Raw genomic sequence first — 14,934 nt, 5'->3', positions numbered from 1 at the left:
GGTGATGTTTGCACGTCTTCTTAAAATTGCTGCAAGCTACTTACACTGGCCACGCACAAGACTAGCTCTGTAGGACATGTGCGTGTGCATTCCTGAGGGTCGTGGTGGCGGCACGAGGTGTGCTGCCAAATGCTGCCGAAGACCCGGCCTGTTCACAGCGAGGAGCCGATCTAATCGGCTCTCTCACTGCGACCGTTAGTTTGAAGCGCCGCCTGCAGTGTCCTCGCACTTGCCGTCGTTGCGTCCTGTCCTGTGCTGTGCGGAGGCCTTCGGCCGTCGGTGCGCTCGCGCCGTGTCTCTCGGAACACGTGTCTAACACAGTTTGCGCGCCGCGCTGTGCGACTGTTAGGGGTCGCTGATATTACAACAGGTTGTGGTCTTCAATCGGTGCAATACCCCGGATGATCCACCAAAAGTCGCCGCTGGTGAAGGTTTTGTCTTTGGCACGGTATGTGCAGTTCGCGAGGTGACCTGTTCGTTGGTGCGGTGCCACGTTTTGCTCACACGTTTCGAAAGTTTTTTATGGGAACGGCTGCTGTGGAAGTGGTTTGCAGTGTTTGCTATCGGCAGTATATTCGTGCACCACGTGTCAGCTGAGCAGAATTTGGCACTTATCCAAGAACGGGCCACGCTTATGTGCAATCGTTTCGTTTTTTCCGGGCTATGCTCAAGAATTCAGCGGCGCCATCCGTGTTAAGTACACACGATGTGTTTGTTTAGGGCTTTAAGTATCATGAGAGTACGCACGGTCCGACATAGACAGATCAAACGTCGTGGCAACATGCTGGGCGGTTTGAGTCCTGTTAGTACAGCGACCACGCGGCTTTTATTACTCGATTGCGGGGTGCTTAAACCAGCTGCACACGTTAACGAAATACGGGTAATTCTGCTTCAAGCTTCTTCCTATCTAAAGTGCTTTCCTTATTTCTATTTCTGGTGTGTTTCTGTGCTTTCTATTCTTTCTATTGCTTTAGTGTGTTTGCGTAATTGGATGTTTAGCCTTCATTTATCCAGACGTGTTGTGACGGAGATGGAGACGTATACCCAATAAACTAGTGGATATATAATGCAGTGTATGCAGCGTCACAGTGCTGTATGCTACTTAAGAGCTAATTTATGAATTAGGTCCACGTCCGGCGACGTGAGTTACGCCGGTTAAGCGAGTCACCGTGGGCTACAGAAACGGTGCACTGTAGACCACCGAAGCACACACTACACAGGGGTCATTCGAAGACGAGAATATACAGGAATCGGGACGGAAGGAAATAATTTATGCCGAAATTCGACTTGTGTGCCACGACGAGACTGCAGCGGAGAAGAATCACATATTTTGTTGGAATCGCAGCACTCTAAATGCTATTTCACGTTTTCCGCACCAAATAACCGGCTTCCTTCCAGGAAATCTGTCGAGTCCAGGCCGAAGCAACAAACAGCTGGGTTCACGAGAGAACGGTGGGTGATGCATGCCAATTGCCGTGTGATTCTCTGTACGGCTTACGCTAGAGCCCGCGACACTTAACACCGGAGATGTGGGTACAGCTCGCTGGAGGAGTCCGAGCAGGCGGGCTGGGCTGGGGCTCGGTGGGGCAGAAGTAACGGATCGCAGTCACCAGACACCGGCCGTGGGTGTAGCATTATCGCCTGGCTTCTCAGGTTTCTGTGCTCATGCGCCGCTCCGAGTGCAGCACACAGCAGTGGCTGTCATGGCGATGGTGACGGTTGGGGAGTACGTGAAGCGTGTGCATGCCTTTGTTGGGGCACGTGTGCATGCCTTTCTTGCGGCACGTGTGCATGCCTTTGTTGGGGCACGTATGCATGCCTTTCTTGCGGCACGCGTGCATGCCTTTGTTGGGGCACGTGTACATGCCTTTGTTGCGGCACGTGTGCATGCCTTTGTTGGGGAACGTGGTGTAAATTCCGGTCGAGAAGACGATCCTGAGCGTTATCTGAACCCACGTGAACTATGTCCTGGGATCACGTACATTATTAGCTGGCAAATGGTAAAGCCAGAAGGGCCGCATAGCCACTTAGGCAGCGGATGATACAGTTCTCACTTGGTCGAGGTCGCGAATATCCCAGAGGACGCTGTAGAGCAGTGGGTTGCGATTATTGGCCGCTTGCGGAAGCCATCACCGATGCTGTCAATTGTGAGCGCAAGAAAGCGGGAAGCCTAGAAAAGACTGTGACTGCAGTTTATTGGTGTTTTAAGGCGCATCGACTATAATGGCCATTTTGCGCCCAAAAGACGCACTGTTTGAGGGAAGCATGCTTCAACTTAGGGTTTTTAGGCCATTAAAAATCACGGAGTCTTACAAATGGACACAGATTTGGAGGTTGAAAAGCCGAGAACTTACTATTGGTGATGGTCTTGGTTAAAATAATGAGCCTTCTTAGAAAGCCTTCAGCGAGGTGATCTAATGAGCCTTCTTAGAAAGCCTTCAGCGATGTGATGTAATGCGTGGCGATCGTGCCGCTATCGGTATGCAAACAAAGCCAGCTGAGTAAAACTCACCGTCCAGAGACCAGGACACCGCCGACGAATACCTGTATCCTTGAAAACTTTTCATATCTATGCCCGAGGAATATTGGGCGCGCTATCGAGCCTCATGCATTAGCTGCAGCCGACGCGGGCGCGTATGGGCGCACCCTCCCTAGCATGCTGTGGTGTAATGGGAACAATGCATTCATTACACTGTGGCAGTATCCAATACCCACCCACCAGCATTGCCTTCTTATAAGTGATTGCCGTCCATGAATTACGTTGAACTGCTGCCGAGATTGCCGGTAAGGCCACTCCCATTTGCATCTGGTCACTGGCGGATAGCTTCCTCGCGCCGTCTGCTGACCATGCCCGCAAGCCCGACTGCTAGGTACTGTCACGGTAATCCCCGAACCCTGGGTAAGGTCACGGTAATCCCCGACTGCTGGATACCGTCGTGGTAATCCCTGACTGCTGGGCACCGTCACGGTAATCCCCGACTGCTGGATGTCGTTACGGTAATCCCCGACCGCTGGATGCCGTTACGGTAATCCCCGACTCTTGGATATCGTGACGGCAATCCCCGACTGCTGGTTGTCGTTGCTGTAATCCCCGACTGCTGGGTAAAGTCAGAGTAATCCCCGACAGCTGGACATCGCCACGGTGATCCCCGACTGCTGGATGTCGTTACGGTAATCCCTGGGTGCTGGATGTCGTTACGGCAATCCCCGACTGCTGGATACGGTAATAAAAATAAAAAAGGTAAAAAAAAATGTCGTTACGGTAATCCCTGACTGCTGGATATCGTTACGGTAATCCCCGCCCGCCGGATGTCGTCACGGTAATCCCTGGCCGCTGGATGTCGTCACGGTAATTGCCGACGGCTGGATAAAGTCACAGTAATCCCAGACTGTCGGATATTGTTACGATTATCTCCTGCCGAGCAAGTCTGGTGGCTTCGGCTTATTTGCATATGCGGTGCTCAGCACAAACTCAATTTGTATCCATATGGCTTGTTAAGATAAGAATGGAAGTAGGGCAAGGCTGTGTACGGTGATCATGTCAGCAATGAAATTACCCAGCTCTAGCTAAGGTACAGGCAGTTACAGTTACTAGCCACTCTTAGTACGTTGCTTAAACCACGGTGTTGCTAATGAAATGACAGGACAAAATTATACCACCTATCAGCAGTCACTAGACCACCCAACTAAACACGCACTTAACGGGGGCGCTGTGACGCCAGACCGAGCTTGCGTGCAAAAAAAGCGTGATGTTAAACCTAATGATTGTAAGATGAGCCGCGTTAACCACTGCATGTCTGGAGAACCAGAGGTGCGGGGTTCGATTCCCCGCGGTGCCCGCCCTTCCTGCCAAGGTGGAAGGCAGGCGAAGCCATGTAGTCTCAATAGCTGAGTGCGTCGTAAAGCCCCAATGGCAATGGGTGTAAGATGAGGTGCTCACGAGTCGGACTATGTCACGGGTCGAAACTGCGAGCGAGACATCGAGGCATTTCAAGCGTTTCTTTTCATGTGACGAGGTGCGTTCGTCCCGCATTCCTTCAAGGTTGCTTTGAGAGCAATCGTTCCTCCGACCTTAATAAAGCTGACGCCCATTACGGATGTGTTGCTCCGTTCTAAGCTTCGTCCCTCCATGCAACTCAATCGGTTGAAGAGTCTGCCTCCCACTTCACCAGCGGCGGGGTGGATGGGCTTGGGTCGCTTCGGCGCTCGCTATTCTTCCCCCACTGGGATAGTGTGCGGCCGGAAGCAGCGGCTGCTCAAGGTCAGATAAGGTCAAAGGGCGGGGTGGACTACGCCGAGCCTTGCGATACGTTTAACTGTCGTCCATCGAAACCTGCGACCTGTTTTGTCTACCGAAGTGAGTTAGAGATCCTTCGTCCTTAAAAGACAGGGAAAGACAAATGGTGTTTTACTGAGTGAATGAGAGGAGTGACGTTCTGGATAAGACTGTCGCCGTCCAGGGTTATCCCAAACCACAGTACTCGTCGTGTACAGGAAATGCTTCGTGTTGTACGGGCGGGTTCGTATGTTGTCCAGACGGGACTGTCATGACCTTAGCAGCCGTTTGGGTCAGCTCGTGACTCGCCAGCCGCGGGTACTCCCGGTGAGAAGAAACAGTGCGAGGTCGAGGATGAGGCGGCGAAAGTAGATAGGGGGACGGGTTGTGTCCGGAAGAGCCTGGTTTGGTTAGATGAGAGCTTTTTCTGACTGAAAACCCTAACCACCATCTGCTACTTTTATCAATGGGAATATGGAACAATGCTTTAGGCTGGGAAACATTGCGGCCATCCTAAGTCATCGCTGTTACCGAAATTTACCTTGTACGGAGACGCTACGTCGAGGCGTGTGCGGGTGCTCAGACGTGACTCCTACCCGATGCGATTGCGGGGCTGATCAACGACTGACAGCCGTAGCGTGCTACCTCTGAGAGGAGGAGTTGCCAAGATACGGCTTGATACGATGCATGTGAAGAGGGGGGTTGACCATCAAAAATCCCACTGATAATTGCTGTATTCGGTGCCACGAGCGCCCGTTTGTTTGGTCAATCGACTGCAATTCACGGGGAATTTTCTGAGATGCGGTTTTGCACTGCTATGGGCCTGCTTGATATGTAGAACACCATAGTCATTCTCAATCCACATAGCCCTCGGCACGCTTTCTGTCGACCGGCATCTGCTGTTCGCGTCCCAGGACGATATTGCCGGCGCCGCAGCAGCTGCGCCGCGCGCCAGCCGCTGCTGCCATCTGTGGAGCCGGCCATCAACTATTCTGGGCGGCGGCTTCCCGCGTCGCAGTCGCCACTCTGGCCGGTCGGCGGTGGCAGCGGTCGCCCTGGTCCGTGCGCTGTTGACGGGTGCGTGACGAGCGGTGTTGAGATGTGGACCTGGCGGTGTGTCGTGCTGGCGGTCTGCCTCGCCGCCAGCCAGGCCAAGAGCGTGAACGAGCTGATGGCGGAGCGTCCAGAGCTGTCCGAGGTGAGGTGGCGGACGAGCACGCGCCGACGCGCGTGCTCGGCTTTGGATTGCTTTGCTGTGGGTGACCCACTGGCCTTGAGAGACTCAACGGCAGAGCCGCTGCGGTAGGCTCGTGGAACACATGGTCGCAATCACGAAGAGCGGGGATTAGTTGAGCTGATTCTTGCTGGATCGCCGCCACACCTGTCTGATTCAGATCAAGTGCTCCGTTTTAGGACGAACGTTTCAAACGGCCGGGCTCGCGGGGGAATGCAAGCATCTGCTTGCCTGCTTTTCCGCCACTGGCCGAGCAAAATAACGATCGCGAATGCGATATGAATGTTGAGTGAGCGGCTCTGTTATAAACTAGCCTCACCCGGTGGTCACGTGACTTGCCTAGGCGAGATTTGAACAGGCCAGAATCACGACTGGACTTAATTGTTTTGTTTTAAATCTGTACCCGTCACTGACTCGAGGTCCACCGGAGAAGATCAGCATTGAGTCATGTCTACAAGAACTGCTATGACTTCCCTAATGGATGCGACTCTGCAACAGCCCGCTGCCGCGCCCCGACAGCGGGCTGCTGTTTTCACCAGCGTACCAACGGCCGCAATTACTGTGACCCGTCTCGAGCTGAGACGGAATCGACCTTTGCGGCCTCGTCGACATGATGAGTTTTCATTATGGCTGTGGTTTCGTCTTAAAGTTCACCTTGAACTGGTATATCTTCAAGCGCTGCTCTTTGTCATGAAGGCGATATTCATGAAAGTGGAAAAGACTAGTTTTGCTGCCACTAAACGACTGTCATCAGGTCAATTTCGGGATAAGCAATGATTAGCGCGGGAGATGGGAGAAAATGTACGCAGAAGTTATGCTTCTATTCTGGCGCGATTTATGTGTCTATATTAAGTTCAGTTCATCTTTCAGCATCTATGCATCGTTACGACCGAAGAAATGTCTCAGATGGATCAATCTCTTACTGGTTCGAGGTATTTTAGGTTGAAAACATGCTGCTTAGAATTGGAGTTCTCTACTTGCTGTCGGCGAATTTTATTATAAAAATCCTTTCTTGGCCCAATGCTTGGTCCGTCCCGGTGACTCAGTTTGTTAGCGCGCCTGCATTCCGATCCACCCACCCGTGGTGGGGTGGGTTCGAGTCGCTTTGGGGCGCTCGCTAGGTGTGGCCTGCGGCCGGTGGCAGCGGTCTCGCTAAAGGTCAGTTGACGTCAGAGGGCAGGACGGACCGTGCCGAGCATTGCGGTACGTTAAGCTTTCGCCATTAAATCTGCCGTTGCCTGGAATTGCGCGATCGGATGGTGGGGTTCAGGGCTCACACAACAAGCAGGGCTTAGCGTGAGCGCTGATCCCAGAAATCCATCCATCGAAATGGTTCGGAACAAATTTATAAAAACAAATATCTTCGACGCCCAATGACCAGTCAGGTGCACGATATCTCTTAGAGCAGGAACAAAGCCGTTGCCGGCAGCAAAAAGCTTTCCTCATTCTGATCGGGTCCTGTATGGACTCCACCGATGCAATGACTTCTTACCGCGGCTCCTATTGGCCGTTACTGCGCCGCATTTCGACGTGGCGAGTTGCCGAGAGGCGACCACTGACGTGAGACGTGAGGCGGCGTGAGGCGGCGTGAGGCACGGTACGAAGCGTGACGACCGACTGTGACCGCTTCCGCGGCCAATGTCACGCCTCGCGTTCGAACGAGCCGCGGCAGCCCATCCCAATGGCAGTAACCGCCTCCGCCCCTCACGTAACCTTGGTCTTCCCTCGGCCATTTGTGTCCTACTAGGGACTGCTGGCGCACGGTTCTGGTGAGCACTGATGCCGGGTGATAATTTGGGGCTGGTAGTGAGAAAACTGTTATGTCAACTGGATGTCTGCGTCATCGAATGCTTTAATCTTTCATAAATTAGAGGGCGCGCCCATGAGATTCCGTTTTCTATGCCAGAAAGCTACCCATCTACGCACTCGTTTATGCCACGCATGCACCGAATCGCCAACCACGGTCCGCGCCTGAGCAGAGGCCGGCGGCCATCCGCTACTCCCGAGAGGGCCGCTGACATATGAGCTGGGCTCTGCGGCCGAGACGGCGCGTCGGCCTGTGCCGGCCGCCCCCGGCCGGCACCGTTACCGCGCCGTCGGACGGGCGCGGCCGCGGCGCCACCGCCGCCGCTGCGCCGCCGCCGTCGCAGCCGGGCCAGCCCTCCGGCGCCGGCCGTCGGCGACTGGCGCCCTCACACGGCCACGCCGCGTCTGGCCGCGGCCACTCGGGCTGGCAGATTGCCCAAATTTACTACCGTCGGTTTTGTCCATAAATTTCACGAAGCGAGTTAGGGATGAAGGCAAAATCCAGCTGAGAGTCGCTGCCGAGTGTCGGTCTAAGGGCTCGGGGGCCTATGGTGTTTGTGTGCGGTGGGCGTGGCTGGAGAAGGCCGTGTGTCAGGTGCGACGGCAGCCACATCAACCGCAGCGAAATTTCCAAGTTCAATTTTTGTCCGGTGCACGTTTTGGCAGGCTCGCCACGCCGTCTTTTCCGTCATTCTCCCACCGTGCCAATGGGAATCGGTGCACAGTTGGCGGTATGGCGCCGATAGTCTGCTCGTGGTTCGCGTGACCCGCATGCTCAGTCGACAGCGCAGGGTAGCAACCGTCCGCAGTGCCGTGTTTGTCAGAAAATCGAGTCATTTGGAACATTTGTGGTCACTCTGTACATCGCTATCCAACGTTCAGGAAGGATTTCAGCCCACAGGCTACACGCTTCAACCAAGTTGATGTGTAACACCGCTCACTTTACCCTGATGCGCGTGAGAGCTGCGGCTGGACGCACTTGAAAGCGCCGCTTGAGAGTGGCCACTGGTTATCGATCGACTTGTCCGGGTCTCAAATGGTCTACTCGATCTCCGGAATATCAGCAAAACTCCTAACGCGTCTGCCTTCCTGACTGCCCTCAAATTTGGGAAGCGGATATCGGGTGATTTCCAGTGTTTTATGCATGGCTTTCCGGGACATTCGCCGAGCGAGTTCGCCTGCGCGGTGCCTGTGTCGGAGCGCTGCCGGAGCCTCATCGCTCCACTGCGGCCTGACGCGGTGCCGCACCAGTCCAGGCCAGGTTATATGCCTGTGTCGGGCCGCTGCCGGAGCCTCATCGCTCCACTGCGGCCTGACGCGGTGCCGCACCAGTCCAGGCCAGGTTATAAGCCGGTGTCAGTCCCCTCCCGGCGCCGGCGGCCGTCACATGGCCGCCCCCCCCCCCCTCCCCCCTCTGGACGATCAATAGCCTGCGGGCGCCGTGCAGCGCGCCGACCGGACAGGGAGCGACTTCACGTGGCTGCGGGACAGGACAGGGGAATGATTTCATATGGCTGGGCGGCCAGGCGGGGGAGCGACTTTATGTGGCTGAGCACCAGGGCAGCGGAACGACTCCATGTGGCCACCTTCCTTTCCCTGCTGTCGATGATCAAAACGACTACCGGTCGAGGAAATGAAGAATTGCGCACCCCTGTCCACTATATATAACAGCATGCTTGGGTGCCGGCGATGTACTAGCGAAACGCTCTCAGTCCGTGTAACACAAATATGCGTAATTAGATCTACTGCGCAGGTACAGCTCGACTGGCTCATACACCTCTATCTTCGTAGTTGTGTAACGACACAATGCCGTGGCATTCTTCCGCTTCCGCAGCCGTGGCAAGTGTATGCGGGAGCACATTCTGTCAACTAATCTTTTTAATGCCTGGTTACTAATCAAACGTTCTTGTCCATACTTTTTGTAGGGTCTAGAGAACGTCTACTGCCTTTTCAAAATAAAGTTTGATACATTGTTAGACATTATATCAGATTATTCCCCATTATTAGACACACTTGATGAGAGAACGGCAAACTGATTTCCAGGTTAGATGAACCAAACCGGGGGAAAGGTCATTGGACTGGCCGGTATCAGAGCGATATCTTCCTGACTCAGTGTCAGTGTCAGTGTCAAACGTCTGGGCTCGTCCAGTGACGGCGCATTTATAATGGACGTGCGATCCAAAGTCAAAATCCTCGGGGAACTGGCGAAACAGCCATAACACTTAACGACCCAGTCGTGCGAATGCACGTGGAGACAACTCCTTGATATCTGCGCGAAGCGATAATTGTGTAATGACAGCAACGCTCAGCTCACAACGCGTGGCGCCATTTGGCCCGGTCGGGATACACGCCGTGCAACAAGACGGCGCCGGCGGCCGAGCTGCCGTCGCCGCAGCGCGACAGCGTGCGAGATATCATTACGGCCTCTGCGCGTGCCGACCGCGGGACCGTCGATCGGATCACGCGATAGTGATGTGAGCGACGTTGACGTAATCACCTTTTGAGCGGCTCCCCACCATGGCTGTCGCCCCGCCCCTCTCCCGCCGATACTGTCACTCCGGACAGAACGCACTGCCGGCTGCGTCGCCATTATAGTGGGGTAGCGCCGGCGGTGCTGTCCCGGCACGGCCCCCTGGCTCAGTGATCACGTCATTCCGGCAGGGCGCACGGCCGTTAGTGTTGCCGTTATGGCGGGCTGGCTCTGGTGATATTGTTGTCCTGACAGGACCCCTGTGGATGGTCACGCGGTCTGTGTTGTCTGTGCGGTCCTGCCCATCTCCCTCGGATGAGTGGCCCGGTGTTGACGGACGGTTAGTTATCGTCGATCTCTGCGCCCGAACGCAGCGCAATCACCATACAGCGCAAGGAAATAACATCAGACAGCGTCCTAATGCGACAAAATGACTCAGAAATGGCTCAGAATTGAGCGACAAGCTCAGGATCTGAACGGCTTCACGAAACACATGTTCTGCATAGACATGCCATTGAAGACCTGGGTGTCACGCTGATCGATGCTTCTTCTTCCACGCAACGATCGTTGTGACTGATGCTAGCAAGCGTGGCAGCGGCGTACGCCAAGGACAATCAAACGCATGCTTTCACGTGAGCGGAATGTGAGTGAAGAGACGGAGGCGGACATCCCCTCGCCTGTATTGTGCCGGACCCGCATCCCGCGGAGTATCGCGCCCGCCCCTCCTCCCTGGGCGGTGACACAGTTTTGGGTAGGTGCAGTGACCCCTAACCTCATCTCTGCCCTGCCGCCGCCCGGACGCGCCAGCGCGAACCGCCGTTGTCGCCCAATAGAGCGGGATCGCCACAAAGGCGGCCGGCGATGTCGCGACGCCACCGGCGCTCGTCGCGCTCGCCGCGCACCGCCGGTCCTCCCGCGATCTGTCGGCGCGGCCGGCCCGCCATTCAAGCTTCATTGAGTGGCCGCCCCAGCGCGGGCATGACGCATGGCGTGCTGGGGCCTCGCGAGACTCGCAAACAGGACGGCTGCTGCGAGCCGCGGTGTGGCCTGATCCAGCAGAGCGGCACGGGACGGGACAAGGGTAACCCGGCGCCTCGGTCAGTCTCGATCGGGGCCCGCTCTGGCGTTTGCGGTGACCCCTGGCGGAGTCCCACGCAGGGTGTGGAGAGGCTGACTGTATCAACGCACGGTTACGATGTCGAGTCCGCGGCTGAACTGGTCGTCAGCGCTCACGCCGGCAGCCCGGCCTGGCGGCACGCGGGATACCAAGCCAGCCGGCCTGGCTGAGCCGTTGCCGCCGCCTCCCGCACGTGGCTGGGTGGAGTGACTGGGGAAGGGTTGTGGCGCGTGTCCCCCGCCCGTAGCCCCGGCCGTCGGCCGTGCGGCTGTCGGCGGACCCCGCTCCTGCTGCCACTGTGCGCGTCCCGGGCTCGCCTGCTGAACGTGATTGAGTGGCCCGGCCCGCTGTACATCGCCGGCACGCAGAGGGGGCGCTTCATCAGATCTGGCGCCCTCAGGAGGGCCGGCCAGCGCGCGGGCCACCGCCAGCGGCCGGCTGTGTCTCCCCCGAGAGGCGTTTCGCGGCCCACTGGAGGTGACAGGCACTCGGATTAGCCCCCTGCCCCGGCGCCGCGCCCCTGCGGACGGCTCGCAGCGGGAGGGGAGGGGCGCCGCCGGCTGATCCCGGGCCTGGCTCGTGGCCACCCCCGGGCTCCGGATCACCTCACGTGCCGCGGCACCGCCTTATTAACGACCTCTGCGCGACACGCGCATTGTATGCCGTGGGCTTAAAAATGTCCCCAGCCGACGAAAAAACAAGTTCGAGCGCACGCAACTGTCCGTTGCGTGCTGCCGAGCGGGGGAGGGGGGCGTACACGGGGTTGATGACCCCCATCCCCCGCCGTCCCTCGGCAGACCGCACCCCCGTCGGCGGTCGGCGAGGGGCTGCCGTCCCTGACGGTGAGCTGTTTGCCGTGACAGGGTAATTTGTACTTTCCTGGCGGGACACCACTGGTTTCAAACACGGGCACGACCCTATGTTTGGGGAGCGCGGGAAGAGAATGGACAATGCATCTTTTGTAACGGTCAATAAAGCAGCCAATTGGGCAAAGTAAATGAACCAGCAGCTGGCCGTGACTTTGGCTTAAGCCTGGAAGGCTTTGCAAATTTTTGAAATGCTATCATGTTATGCAAATTAAGCTACATGTTGCAGCGATAGGCGGTGTGGGGTTGAATTTGATAGGAAACGAAAAGTTTCATGGCCTACAATGTCTTAATTGTTTATGGGTGAAACCCAGAGTGAACTTCCATAGCGGTTATTGGTGAGACGACAATCAGCTTCCCCCCCCCCCCCCCAAATAGATACCTTGTCGCAGTTCTTAGCGGTCTCTAGGAACTTCTTGGTGATTGAAGCCCCGCACTGGGGGGCTGGGATAAACATGAGAAAAGGACGAAGGGGGGGGGGGGATGTCAAGGGCTTACAAGGAGACCCAAGGCTCCACCTGGCTTCACAACCTACCACTCCTTACAGCTTGTTAAAAAACATTAAATATCGCGGCAGATGTCAAAATGGCCGGCGCACCTGGACTTGAGTCAGCGGCAGCGGTTCTTGCCGCCCTTCGCAGGACGGCAGTGTGACCCCTGCCGGTCCATGACACAGCGGCGCCGACACCGCGTGACCTCTGCAGGCCCGTGACACAGCGGCGCCGACGCCTCGTGACCCCTGCCGGTCCGTGACACAGCGGCGCCGACACCGCGTGACCTCTGCAGGGCCGTGACACAGCGGCGCCGACGCCTCGTGATCCCTGCCGGTCCGTGACACGGTGGTGCCGACACCTCATGAGCCCCGCCGGTCCGTGACACAGCGTCGCCGACACCTCGCGGTAATTCCCGCGGGACGGCTTACGGGCTTAGGGCGGTGGCCGAGCCTGCGGGACGGCATTGACTACACTTGGATGATGAACAATCAGCCAAGAGCCCGTCGAAGGCCTGTATGTATGCATGCATGCTGCACGTTGCGGAGGGAGTCCGTCAATTATGCAGATGCTGGCAGGCGACCTCGAGCCCAGCGCGAACAGACATACCGTCGTGCACTAAAGACCTCGTTTGGCACGCTGCTTTTGTCAGCAGGCTGCACATGCTGTGGGGCAGCGTAATCTGGCCACAACTCCAACTGGCGATCATTGATTTGGCCGTTTGGCTGGCCCTGACCACCTGGAAGTCGGACAGGCCGGGCCTCCCAGCTGGCTCCTTGACCAGCCGGTGCCGCCTGTACCTCGGACGGAGCCGTGGCGGCTCGACTGGCCCTAGGGCACTCACATTCAGAGCGGAAAGGCCGGCACTGGGCGCTGAGCCGTCGTCGGCTGCCTTGTGAGGCGACGGTGCGCGCCACTTCCCATTCGGCTCATGTTTGGCCGCCGCAGGCCGACCGGCCGCCATTCTGGCCCGGCCGCAAGCCGTCTCTCATGCGCAGCCCCCGGCCTGGCCCGGCGGGCGCAATATCTGCCGCACAAGTGATCGACCTCCGAATGGGAGAGCCTGCTGCGAACGGAATAGTAGGCAGCTGTGTGCGGTGACGGCCGTGGTCGGCCGGCTCTGCCGTCGGCTGGTAGAAATGACGGCCGACTGGTAGAATTGACCGGTGAACCAAAGCGTTTGGAGCGAGTCGATTAAATGGGCTCGGCTGTCTGTGGTTCTACCTGATCGTCGGCAGGTAGATTTTACCGGAACACTGTCCGAGCGCAGCGAGTCGGCTGGCATGGTAAACGCCACGCTCGCAGATGCCCTCTGTATGACCGTCTCCGATCTACCGTCTGACTGCCTCAGATCTACCGTCTGACTGCCTCCGATCTACCGTCTGACCGCCTCCGATCTTCCGTCTAACTGCTCCCGATTCGCACAGAGCGGCCCGTTTGGCTGCTGCCGCGTTTCTGGTTGGTGGAGATCGACTCCCTCGGCGTCTGGCACGCGCAGACGCCGTGCGGTCCCCGGATCGGCCGCCAAGGACTGTGACGCGGTCATTATTCAATCAGAGTCCTTACAGCGGAGACAGCACTCGGATGGTGGGCGCGAATTACCGAACTGGCGGCTCTCTGAGAATCAGTTCAATCTCTGAGAGTCTCTGAGAGCCAGTTCAGTGCAGTGGGATGGTGCTGTACAGATGCGTCCAATGTCGCCTTCTATTCTCGACCGAAGCGCGGTCTCTTCTGATCCGTGTGCTGCCTTATGGAGCCCGTGATCTTTTAGTGTATCTCTCTCTCTCTCTCTCTCTCTCTCTCTCTCTCTCTCTCTCTCTCTCTCTCTCTCTCTCTCTCTCCTCTCTATCTCTCTCTCTCTCTCTCTATCTCTCTCTCTCCTCTCTCTCTTCTCTCTCTCTCTCTCTCTGCTCTCTCTCTCTCTCTCCTCTCTTCTCTCTCTCTCTCTCTCTCTCTCCTCTCTCTCTCTCTCTCTCTCTCTCTCTCTCTCGCTCTCTCTCTCTCTCTCTCTCTCTCTCCTCTCTTCTCTCTCTCTCTTCCTCTCTCTCTCTCTCTCTCTCTCTCTCTCTCTCTCTCTCTCCTCTATCTCTCTCTCTCTCTCTCTCTCTCTCTCTCTTTCTCTCTCTTCTCTTCTCTTTCTCTCTCTCTCTCTCTCTCTCTCTCTCTCTCTCTCTCTCTCTCTCTCTCTCTCTCTTCTCTCTCTCTCGATCTCTCTCTCTCTCTCTCTCTCGATCTGTTTCTTCTCTGTCTCTGTCTCTGTCTCTGTCTCTGTCTCTGTCTCTGTCTCTGTCTCTGTCTCTGTCTCTGTCTCTGTCTCTGTCTCTGTCTCTGTCTCTTCTGTCTTGTCTCTGTCTTGTTCTGTCTTGTCTCTGTCTCTGTCTCTGTCTCTGTCTCTGTCTCTGTCTCTGTCTCTGTCTCTGTCTCGTCTCTGTCTATCTGTCTCTGTCTCTGTCTCTGTCTCGTCTCTGTCTCTGTCTCTGTCTCTGTCTCTGTCTCGTCTCTGTCTCTGTCTCTGTCTCGTCTATTGTCTCTGTCTCTGTCTTGTCTCTGTCTCTGTCTCCGTCTCCGTCTCGTCTGTTTGTCTTTTTGTCCCTGTCTCTGTCTGTGTCTGTGTCTCTGTCTCTGTCTCTATCTCTGTCTCTGTCTCTGTCTCTCTCAAGTCTCATCTCTCATC

At 56.4% G+C, this 14,934-nt stretch overlaps 1 protein-coding gene across 3 annotated transcripts in view; it reads left to right on the top strand.

Annotated features, from left to right (window-relative positions):
* Nucleotides 1–5,303: 5,303 nt before the first annotated feature.
* LOC119098674 (fasciclin-1) overlaps nt 5,304–14,934 on the top strand; it is a 38,829-nt gene continuing 29,198 nt past the window's right edge. For all 3 annotated transcript variants that reach the window (XM_037221661.1, XM_037221659.1, XM_037221658.1), the window contains exon 1: nt 5,304–5,474. In XM_037221661.1, coding sequence (XP_037077556.1) covers nt 5,376–5,474 — 99 coding nt within the window. In that variant the 5' untranslated portion in view covers nt 5,304–5,375. The remainder of the gene's footprint in view (nt 5,475–14,934) is intronic.

The sequence above is a fragment of the Pollicipes pollicipes genome, unplaced genomic scaffold, assembly GCF_011947565.3.
Source record: "Pollicipes pollicipes isolate AB1234 unplaced genomic scaffold, Ppol_2.1 Scaffold_4740;HRSCAF=5597_pilon_pilon_pilon, whole genome shotgun sequence".
NCBI classification, from domain to species: Eukaryota; Metazoa; Arthropoda; class Thecostraca; order Pollicipedomorpha; family Pollicipedidae; genus Pollicipes; species Pollicipes pollicipes.
This window is presented reverse-complemented; position numbering and strand designations above follow the sequence as displayed.